At 48.7% G+C, this 12,133-nt stretch overlaps 1 protein-coding gene across 2 annotated transcripts in view; it reads right to left on the bottom strand.

The window, feature by feature from the left end:
• The window catches only part of LOC122564501 (PX domain-containing protein 1), a 50,329-nt gene that overhangs the window by 20,570 nt on the left and 17,626 nt on the right, over positions 1–12,133 (bottom strand). For both annotated transcript variants that reach the window (XM_087978511.1, XM_043719478.2), the window contains exon 2: positions 9,716–9,807. In XM_087978511.1, coding sequence (XP_087834637.1) covers positions 9,716–9,807 — 92 coding nt within the window. The remainder of the gene's footprint in view (positions 1–9,715; positions 9,808–12,133) is intronic.

Below are 12,133 nucleotides of genomic sequence, written 5' to 3'. Positions count from 1 at the left end.
GCTCTGGAAAGTTAGATCGCATGGAATCCAGGGCAAGCTAGCAAATTGGATACACAATTGGCTTGATGGTGCGAAGCAGAGGGTAATATTAGAAGGATACTTGTCCGACTGGAGGCCTGTGACTAGTGGAGTGCCTCAGGGGTCAGTGCTAGGCCCATTATGGTTTGTTATCTATATCAATGACTTGGATGAGACTGTACAAGGCATGATTAGTAAGTTTGCTGATGACACTAAAATAGGCGATATCATGGACAGTGAGGAAGGTTCTCAGAAATTGCAGGAGAAACTTGATCAGCTGAGGAAGTGGGCCGAGAAGTGGCAAATGGAGTTTAATATAGGTAAGTGTGAGGTCTTGGAATGTCAAATCAAATACGAGGTTTCATGGTGAATGGTAGGCCCTTAAGGAGTGTTGTGGAACAGAGGGATTCTGGATTTCAGGTTCACAGTTCTCTGAAAGTGGAGTCACAAGTAGACAGAACAGTGAAGAAGGCTTTTGGCACACTGACCTTCATCAGTGAGGGCATTGAGGATAGAAGTTGGGAAGTTATGTTCTAGTTGTACAGGACGTTGGTTAGGTCGCACTTTGAGTATTGTGTTCAGTTTTTGTCACCTTGTTACAGGAAGGATGTTATTAAACTGGAAAGAGTGCACAAGAAATTTACAAGGATGTTGCCTGGACTCAATGGTCTGAGTTATAGGGAGAGGTTAGACAAGCTTGGACCTTTTTCTTTAGAGTGTAGGAGGCTGAGGGGGTCGTTATACAAGTGTATAAGATCATGACAGACATGGATAGGGCGAATGCACTCAGTGTTTTTCCCAGGGTTGGGGAATCGAGGACTAGAGGGCATCAGTTTAAGGGAAAGACTAAAAGGGAACCTGAGGGCCAACTTTTGTGCACAGAGGGTGGTACGCATATGGAATGAGCTGCCAGAGGAAGTGGTTGAGGCGGGTACATTAATAACATTGAAAAGGCATTTGGACAAATACATGGATAGGAAAGGATTAGAAGGATATGGGCCAAGTGCAGGGACATGGTGTTAGTGTGGATGGACATTTTGGTCGGTATGGGCCAGTTTGGGCCGAAGGGCTTGTCTCCATGTCTACAACTCTATCTTTGAAAGTGAGATATTTAATCTAACCTGACCAAGCATGTGGGATTTTAGATCATAATGTGCTCATTAATTCTTGCTGGAAGCAGCTAATATTCACATTCAAGGTCCCAGTCTCTACAAACTAAAGGAATACATTCAAGCCTTGTGCCTTTTTGTGAATGACCTGGCAGGTTGGAGAATCTACATTCCCTTTCTCCATGGCAATACCTCACGAAATCAGAGATAACTTGCCAGCCAATCAGCAGCCTTTTCTCCTGTGATGTAAGTTGATGTCATCATTTAAAATCTGACGTTCTTGAGTTTGTTCTGATGAATGTAAGATGAAAGGTTTCAATAATGTGTCTCTTGTTTCAGCAACGTTGAAGTTCTCCATATTTGCAACAATGCACATCAGGCTCAACCTCCAAAGACTTCCACAAATGAAACTGGGTGATATGGTTTTCCCAAACCTCATTATTCCATGGGCACTGGGCAAGAACGAAAGAGAGTCCCCCTTCTCTTTTCCAATGGATTACTGCAATTCCACCTCAAACCAGCAGATGGGAGTCTTTGTTTAACCTCTCATCAGGAAATACAGCACTCCCAGTGCTCCAGTCTTGATTTTTGTGCTTGAGTCCTGGAGTGAGATTTGAACCTACAACCTTCCGTCTTAGAGGCAACTAAAATGTGACAGATTAATCTATCGCAATTGTCAGAAGGACTTGGTGGTCCTTGTAGGTGAATCACAGCTAATCTGTAGTTAGAGCAAGCAAATGGCATCTTAGCCTTTAATGCAAACTGGTTGCAATTTGATAATAATGACATTGAACGTTATCATTATCACCGCAGAAACGCCCCACCGTTATCAACGGCTTGGGGGTTACTGTTGACCAGAAAGAGAACTGGAGAAGCCAGCTAAATAATGTGATGCAGGAGTAGCTCAGTGATAAGGAATCCCACACAGAGTAGCTCACCAAAACTCATCTACCATCTACAAGGCACAAGGCAGGAGTGGGATGGAATATTCCCCACATGCTCTGGATGAGTGCAACTCCAACAACTATCAAGAAGCTTGACACCAGCCCAGATAAAGCTGACCTCGTATTTCACATCACATTGACAATCATTCACTCCCTCCCTGACTGATGTACAGCAGTAACAGCATGTACCATCTACAAGATGAACTGCAGCAACTCAGCAAGGCTCTTCAGACATCAGCACCAAGATCCATGACCACAACCATCCAGACAGGGGCAGTAGATACATGACCACAACCAAACGGACCCCACCACCAAGGATATATTTCCCTCCCCTCCCCTATCAGCATTCCGTAAAGACCACTCCCTCCGTGACTCCCTCGTCAGATCCACACCCCCCCACCAACCCAACCTTCACTCCCGGCACCTTCCCCTGCAACCGCAGGAGGTGCAAGACTTGCGCCCACACCTCCCCCCTCACCTCCCTCCAAGGCCCCAAAGGAAACTTCCATATCCGCCACAGATTCACCTGTACCTCCACACATATCATCTATTGCATCCTTTGCACCCGATGTGGCCTCCTCTATATTGGGGAGACAAGCCGCCTACTTGCGGAGCGTTTCAGAGAACACCTCTGGGACACCCGGACCAACCAACCCAACCACCCTGTAGCTCAACATTTCAATTCCCCCTCCCACTCCACCAAGGATATGCAGGTCTTTGGACTCCTCCATCATCAGACCACAGCGAAACGACGATTGGAGGAAGAACGCCTCATCTTCCGGCTAGGAACCCTCCAACCACAAGGGATGAACTCGGATTTCACCAGTTTCCTCATTTCCCCTCCCCCCAGCCTGTCTCAGTCAAATCCATCAAATTCAGCACCGCCTTCCTAACCTGCAATCTTCTTCCCGACCTCTCCGCCCCCACCCCAGTCTGACCTATCACCCTCACCTTGACCTCTTTCCACCTATCACATTTCCGACGCCCCTCCCCCAAGTCCCTCCTCCCTATCTTTTATCTTAGCCTGCTGGACCAACTTTCCTCATTCCTGAAGAAGGGCTAATGCCTGAAACGTCGATTCTCCTGTTCCCTAGATGCTGCCTGACCTGCTGCGCTTTTCCAGCAACACATTTCCATCTCTGATCTCCAGCATCTGCAGACCTCACTTTCTCCTCAGGGGCAGTAGATACATGACCACAACCAGCCAGATAGACAGGGGCAGTAGATCCATGACCACAACCATCCGGACAGACAGGGGCAGTAGATACATGACCACAACCAGCCAGATAGACAGGGGCAGTAGATCCATGACCACAACCATCCGGACAGACAGGGGCAGTAGATACATGAACACAACCATCGGGACAGACAGGGGCAGTAGATCCATGACCACAACCATCCGGACAGACAGGGGCAGTAGATCCATGACCACAACCATCCGGACAGACAGGGGCAGTAGATACATGACCACAACCATCCGGACAGACAGGGGCAGTAGATCCATGACCACAACCAGCCAGATAGACAAGGGCAGTAGATACATGACCACAACCATCGGGACAGACAGGGACAGTAGATACATGACCACAACCATCGGGACAGACAGGGACAGTAGATACATGACCACAACCATCCGGACAGACAGGGGCAGTAGATCCATGACCACAACCATCCGGACAGACAGGGGCAGTAGATACATGACCACAACGATCCGGACAGACAGGGACAGTAGATCCATGACCACAACCATCCGGACAGACAGGGGCAGTAGATACATGACCACAACCATCCGGACAGACAGGGGCAGTAGATCCATGACCACAACCAGCCAGATAGACAAGGGCAGTAGATACATGACCACAACCATCGGGACAGACAGGGACAGTAGATACATGACCACAACCATCGGGACAGACAGGGACAGTAGATACATGACCACAACCATCCGGACAGACAGGGGCAGTAGATCCATGACCACAACCATCCGGACAGACAGGGGCAGTAGATACATGACCACAACGATCCGGACAGACAGGGACAGTAGATCCATGACCACAACCAGCCGGACAGACAGGGACAGTAGATACATGACCACAACCAGCCGGACAGACAGGGGCAGTAGATCCATGGCCACAACCAGCCGGACAGACAGGGGCAGTAGATACATGACCACAACCAGCCGGACAGACAGGGGCAGTAGATACATGGCCACAACCATCCGGACAGACAGGGACAGTAGATCCATGACCACAACCATCCGGACAGACAGGGGCAGTAGATCCATGACCACAACCATCTGGACAGACAGGGGCAGTAGATCCATGACCACACCCATCGGGACAGACAGGGGCAGGAGATACATGACCACAACCATCCGGACAGACAGGGGCAGTAGATACTTGACCACAACGATCCGGACAGACAGGGACAGTAGATCCATGACCACAACCAGCCGTACAGACAGGGACAGTAGATACATGACCACAACCAGCCGGACAGACAGGGGCAGTAGATACATGACCACAACCAGCCGGACAGACAGGGGCAGTAGATACATGATCACAACCAGCCGGACAGACAGGGACAGTAGATCCATGACCACAACCATCCGGACAGACAGGGGCAGTAGATCCATGACCACAACCATCCGGACAGACAGGGACAGTAGATACATGACCACACCAGCCGGACAGACAGGGACAGTAGATACATGACCACAACCAGCCAGATAGACAGGGGCAGTAGATACATGACCACAACCATCCGGACAGACAGGGGCAGTAGATACATGACCACAACCAGCCAGATAGACAGGGGCAGTAGATACATGACCACAACCATCCGGACAGACAGGGGCAGTAGATACATGACCACAACCAGCCAGATGGACAAGGGCAGTAGATACATGACCACAACCATCCGGACAGACAGGGACAGTAGATACATGACCACAACCATCCGGACAGACAGGGGCAGTAGATTCATGACCACAACCATCCGGACAGACAGGGGCAGTAGATACATGGCCACAACCAGCCGGACAGACAGGGGCAGTAGATCCATGACCACAACCATCCAGACAGACAGGGGCAGTAGATACATGGCCACAACCAGCCGGACAGACAGGGGCAGTAGATACATGGCCACAACCATCCGGACAGACAGGGACAGTAGATCCATGACCACAACCATCCGGACAGACAGGGGCAGTAGATCCATGGCCACAACCAGCCGGACAGACAGGGGCAGTAGATACATGACCACAACCAGCCAGATAGACAGGGGCAGTAGATACTTGACCACAACGATCCGGACAGACAGGGACAGTAGATCCATGACCACAACCATCCGGACAGACAGGGGCAGTAGATCCATGACCACAACCATCTGGACAGACAGGGGCAGTAGATCCATGACCACACCCATCGGGACAGACAGGGACAGTAGATACATGACCACAACCATCCGGACAGACAGGGGCAGTAGATACATGACCACAACTAGCCAGATAGACAGGGGCAGTAGATACATGACCACAACCATCCGGACAGACAGGGGCAGTAGATACATGACCACAACCATCCGGACAGACAGGGGCAGTAGATACATGATCACAACCATCGGGACAGACAGGGGCAGTAGATACATGACCACAACCATCCGGACAGACAGGGGCAGTAGATACATGACCTCAACCAGCCAGATAGACAGGGGCAGTAGATACATGACCACAACCATCGGGACAGACAGGGGCAGTAGATACATGACCACAACCATCCGGACAGACAGGGGCAGTAGATACATGACCAAAACCAGCCAGATAGACAGGGGCAGTAGATACATGACCACAACCATCCGGACAGACAGGGGCAGTAGATACATGACCACAACCAGCCGGACAGACAGGGGCAGTAGATACATGACCACAACCAGCCAGATAGACAGGGGCAGTAGATACATGACCACAACCATCCGGACAGACAGGGGCAGTAGATCCATGACCACAACCATCTGGACAGACAGAGGCAGTAGATACATGATCACAACCATCCAGACAGACAGGGGCAATAGATCCATGACCACAACCATCTGGACAGACAGGGGCAGTAGATACATGATCACAACCATCCGGACAGACAGGGGCAGTAGATCCATGACCACAACCATCCGGACAGACAGGGGCAGTAGATCCATGACCACAACCATCCGGACAGACAGGGGCAGTAGATACATGGCCACAACCAGCCGGACAGACAGGGGGAATAGATACATGGCCACAACCATCCGGACAGACAGGGGCAGTAGATCCATGACCACAACCATCTGGACAGACAGAGGCAGTAGATACATGACCACAACCATCCGGACAGACAGGGGCAATAGATCCATGACCACAACCATCTGGACAGACAGGGGCAGTAGATACATGATCACAACCAGCCGGACAGACAGGGGCAGTAGATCCATGACCACAACCATCCGGACAGACAGGGGCAGTAGATACATGACCACAACCATCCGGACAGACAGGGACAGTAGATACATGACCACAACCATCCGGACAGACAGGGACAGTAGATACATGACCACAACCAGCCAGATAGACAGGGGCAGTAGATACATGACCACAACCATCCGGACAGACAGGGACAGTAGATACATGACCACAACCAGCCAGATAGACAGGGGCAGGAGATACATGACCACAACCAGCCGGACAGGCAGGGGCAGTAGATACATGACCACAACCAGCCGGACAGACAGGGGCAGTAGATCCATGACCACAACCAGCCGGACAGACAGGGGCAGTAGATACATGACCACAACCATCCGGACAGACAGGGACAGTAGATACATGACCACAACCAGCCGGACAGACAGGGACAGTAGATCCATGACCACAACCATCCGGACAGACAGGGGCAGTAGATACATGACCACAACCATCCGGACAGACAGGGGCAGTAGATACATGACCACAACCATCCCGACAGACAGGGACAGTAGATACATGACCACAACCATCCGGACAGACAGGGACAGTAGATACATGACCACAACCAGCCAGATAGACAGGGGCAGGAGATACATGACCACAACCAGCCGGACAGGTAGGGGCAGTAGATCCATGACCACAACCATCCGGACAGACAGGGGCAGTAGATACATGACCACAACCTGCCAGATAGACAGGGGCAGGAGATACATGACCACAACCAGCCGGACAGACAGGGGCAGTAGATCCATGACCACAACCAGCCGGACAGACAGGGACAGTAGATACATGACCACAACCAGCCGGACAGACTGGGACAGTAGATACATGGGAACACCTGCTCCCCAAGCCACTCAGCACTACACCAGATAGACCTATCTCCAAACAGTGGGATGTATTCAAGAAGGAGATTTGGAGAGTACGGACCCAATATGTTCCAATACAGCAAAAGGGTGAGATCATCAAAAACCTGTGAATTCTGCTTATCAAGGGATACACCGCACTGTGTAAAGAGAAACAAAGAAGGATTATGACGAATACCGAGGGTCCAAAACAGCAGAAACTGTATAGAATGGACAAGAGAGAACTTAAAAAGGAGATTAGGAGAAGGAAAAGGTGACATGAAAGGATGCTGGCAGGTAAAATAAAGGAAAATGTTCAGGTGTTTTACAGGTACATAAATAGTAAAAGGATATTGAGGGAAACAGTAGGGCCCATTAAGGCCCACAGCAGTAATTTATATGTGGGGCCAGGGGACATAGATAGGATTCTAAATGAATACTTTGTGTTGGTGTTCACTAGTAAGAGGGACACTACAGAGAGAGAAATCAGGGGGAGAATGTCTGTGATACATGAAAGAAATTTGAACAGACAGAGGAGGAGGGTTCTGAGTGGTCTGGCAGGTTTAAAAATAGATGAACCTTCCGGGCTATTGGATGAGGGCACCGAGGAAATAGCCTGGGCACTGGCAATAATTTTCAATTCCTCTCTGGCAATAGGAGAGGTGGCAGACAACTGGAGGACAGCCAAGGAGGGAGCAAGGATAAACCAGGAAACTACAGGCCAGTCAGTCTAACCTGGATGGCTGGGAGGAATTGAAAGCAATGCTGAAGGCCAGAATTAATCTGCATTTGGAGAGTCAGAGATTAATCAAGAACATGGTTTTGTCTGACCAACTGAGTAATTGAATGTTTTGCAGGGGTGACCAGGTGTGTAGATGAAGGCAATGTTTTTGATGTTGTCTACTTGGACTTCAGCACGGTTATTCTTAAGGTCCTCCATGGGAGACCAACAGCAAAGGTAGGAGCCTATAGGATCCAAGGAAATTTTGGCAAATTGGATCAATAATTGGCTGAGTGGCAGGAAGCAGAGGGTGATTGCATTTGCAATGCCAATTCATGAAGGCTATGCATCAAATGCTGGGAAATGGGATTAGACGAGTCAGCTGGTTGTTTCCAATGGCATGGACACAATGAGCCAAAAGCCTTTTACTGTGTTGTAGACCTCTGCAATTCTATGACCACCCTAACTTGGAAAAATATCATCGTTCCATCAGTGTCACTGGGTCAACATTCTGAAATTCCCTCCCTAACAGCAATGTGGGTCTACCTACATTAAACTGACCTTTCCCAGGGCAATTAAGAATTGGTACTAAATGTTGGCCCAGCGGAGCTCCCAAAACCCAAACTAATCAAAGGAAGCATCAGGACCTCTTCCAGAAGTTGTGTACATCTTTAGCAAGGTGACAGCTGGAACCTGGTCTGGGATGTTGGCTTCCTTATCTAAGGGAGGATACTCTCACTCCAGTAAGGGATGTAATAAAATGTCACTAACTCTAAGAGCTGTGCTGAGGAGAACGGGCCCATTTCTTCTCGAATTTCAAGGAATCACAGAATCCCCACAGGCCATTCGGCCCATCGAGTCCACACCCACTCTCCAAAGAGCACTCCAACCCAAACCCACCCCCCTACCCTATCCCTGTAACCCGGCATTTCTACATCCCTAGAAATTATGGGCAATTTAGCATGGCCAATCCACCGAGCCTGCACATTATTGGACAGTGGGAGGAAACCGGAGCACCCAGAGGAAACCCACGCAGACACGGGGAGAATGTGCAAACAGACAGTCGCCTGAAGGTGGAATTGAACCCAGGTCCCTGGCGCTTTGAGGTTTAAAAAAGTTGGATCTCATTGAAACATGATATTCTTAAAGGGCTTGATAAGATGGATGCTGAGAGGCTGCTTCACTGGACAGGAGAGATTCGAACTAGAGGCTCATAGTCTTGGGAAGAAGGGGTCAGCCACTTTGTCACTCGGAGGATTTTTACCCCAGACCGCTATAGATGCTGTGTCATTGGGTATACTTAACAGTGAGATCGACAGCTATTTGGGCAAGCAACAAAGGAATTAGGAAGAGGATAGATAAGTAGAATTGTTTTGAAAGTTCAGCCCCAAACTGATGGGAAGTACTCCTGGCTTTCTGATTCCTTAAACTTGTGTTTACTAAACTTGCACAATCAATAGCTGAATTCAGAACATAGCAAATTATTTTTCCAGAACTCGTTTGGTTGAAAGCGCTGGAGTGTTGGCAAAGTATGTAGGTGCCTTCAGTAATCTGAGAATAAGGAACACCCAATGCCAGATACTTACTTTGCAGGGCAAGTTAATTATAATCTTCAGAACTTTCTCAATTTCGTTCAGTCTTGCTTCTATGTCATGGGCTTTTTTCACTGCAACTAACCCTGGAAGAAAAATAAAAAGATGATAAGAATGGATTGTTCCCCAGTGAAGTGTCCAGGTGAATGATCATCTGGTGAATGCAGCAACAACTGAATCTGGGGAAGCAAATTAGGCATCAGACGTAGAAAGCTTAGAATTGGGAAAGGACCAATTTCTCATACTGGCTTTCAACGTCATGTGCTACATCTGTTGTACCCAGTCACCTCCCATGAAGCAACCTTTCTGAGCAAGCTCCACCAGCCTCTGTCCTTCGGAATAAGGAATGGGAAATGCAGGAAGTCACTGTGTTTCTCCAGACACACCCCCTCTGTCAAACAGCAGGTTTGAACTCGCATACGAGTGTGATTATTGTTCACTAGTTTCAGGACTAGTCAGAGTCACTGTGCAGCCAACCCCTAGCAATGGAGTCTCAGTAAAAGCTCCTTACGCACTTGTGAAGAGCTTAGGTTAGCACTGCTGCCTCACAGAATCAGGGTCCCAGGTTCGATTCCCGCCTCAGGCAACTGTCTGTGTGGAGTTTGTACGTTCTCCCTGTGTCTGCAGGTGCTCTGGTTTCCCCTCCACAGTCCAAAGATGTGCAGGTTAGGTGAATTGGCCATGCTAGGTGAAGGGGTAAATGTAGGGGAATGGGTCTGGGTGGGTTGCGCTTCGGCGGGTTGGTGTGGACTTGTTGGGCCAAAGGGCCTATTTTCACACTGTAAATAATCTAATCTAAGTAATCCAATCTAATCTAAATAATCTAATCTAATCAATCACGGTGGACGTTCCTGAGGAGTGCTCCCTCTATAGGTGAAGTGGAGACCACATCACACCTCAAACCCAGCTGGCTTCAGGAATTTGTACTGACTGAATAGAAATGAATTTCCTCTTCACAAAGACAACCAACTGCTCCCTAAACACATGCCGTTCTTGTAACTTATTCGACAACTTTGTGACCTCTTGAGTGAAACAGCTAAAGGAGCTCCTGCTGTCATTCGGTGACACACATCACTGCGACTTGGAGATCTGATTCTGCCACCTGTAATCATTTCCTCAGTTCATTGGGTTCTCTTTCTTTCTGGTCTGCGTTTGCTGCAACATTTCGCTGAAGCGCAACGCTAGCTCAAGAAATGACACCTCATTTTCTGCTCGGTCACTTTACAGCCTCAAGGTCTCAATGTCGAATTCCCTAACTTCCAAAACTGACTGCATAATGTTTATCCCTCATTTTTATACATTTTCTCCACCTCTCCCCTCTCCCCATTACAGCATTGTTTTGCTTGTATCTTATTTAGAATTAGATTTTATTGTCACATGGATATAAAAATGCAGTGAAAACTGTTTTATCGTGTGCAAAATGAGAGGTGTCGTCATGTTCCAATGCCACCTTTGAAACACTGAATATTACGCAAGGTTTTGACTGCAATAGAGATCATCATTCCTTCATCTTTTTGTTACCTTCTGCTACTCTTACCTCTCCTTCACTTTAACCCTCTGGTGAAGTCGGTTGGTTTGCGAAGTGGTTTGATGCCAACAGTGTGGGTGCAGCTCTCATCATCAGCTGAGGTTACCATGAAGAACTCTCCTTCTCAACCTCTCCCCTTACCTGAGACACGTTGGCCCTCATGTTAAATCGCCACCAGTCATCCCTCTCAAATGGGAGAGCAGCCCTATGGTCTGGTAAGACGATGGTGACACAGCATCCCTTATCGATAGATCCTTCCCCCTCCCCTGTGTTTCTTATTGAATTGGTGCTGCTGGGTGACATTGGCTGGAAACATAAATGCAGGTTCCGTGGATACACTGACAACACTGAGCTCCAAGTCAACACTATGAGCGGGAATGCTGTCCTGTTATGGGGATGGGGTGCAGGCAGCTGGCTGTGGAATTTTGTGCTGCTGGCTGGCATGGCATTTTCCCAACGCCACTCCATTCCTGAGCCATCTTCCACGATGGATGAACAGAATGCACACTTGCCAGACAGGAGTGGATCACTTTGTAAGATCATTAAGAGGCCAGTTAGGACCAGAGGTCAGAGGGCAGCTGGAATTGGTTGATCTTGATAGTGAACCTAATGTGAAGCCAAATGGACACAGATCTGACTCCCCCCCATGCTCTCATTGATTTTAAACTAATGGGTTGATTTGAAATTACAAGCTTTCGGAGTGCTGCTCTTTCATCAGGTCATAGGAGTCATTGAGTCACAGAGATGTACAGACCGGAAGCAGACCCTTCGGTCCAACTGTCGAACCAGATATCCTAATTTAATCTAGTCCCATTTGCCAGCACTTCACCCGTATCCCTCTAAACCCTTCCTATTTATGTCGCCATCCAAATGCCTATATTTGG

The sequence above is a fragment of the Chiloscyllium plagiosum genome, unplaced genomic scaffold, assembly GCF_037043375.1.
Source record: "Chiloscyllium plagiosum isolate Xiang-an unplaced genomic scaffold, Cpla_swu_hap1 HiC_scaffold_34, whole genome shotgun sequence".
Lineage (NCBI taxonomy): Eukaryota > Metazoa > Chordata > Chondrichthyes > Orectolobiformes > Hemiscylliidae > Chiloscyllium > Chiloscyllium plagiosum.
The sequence above is the reverse complement of the archived record's forward strand: the minus strand, read 5'-3'. Positions and strand labels throughout refer to the sequence as shown.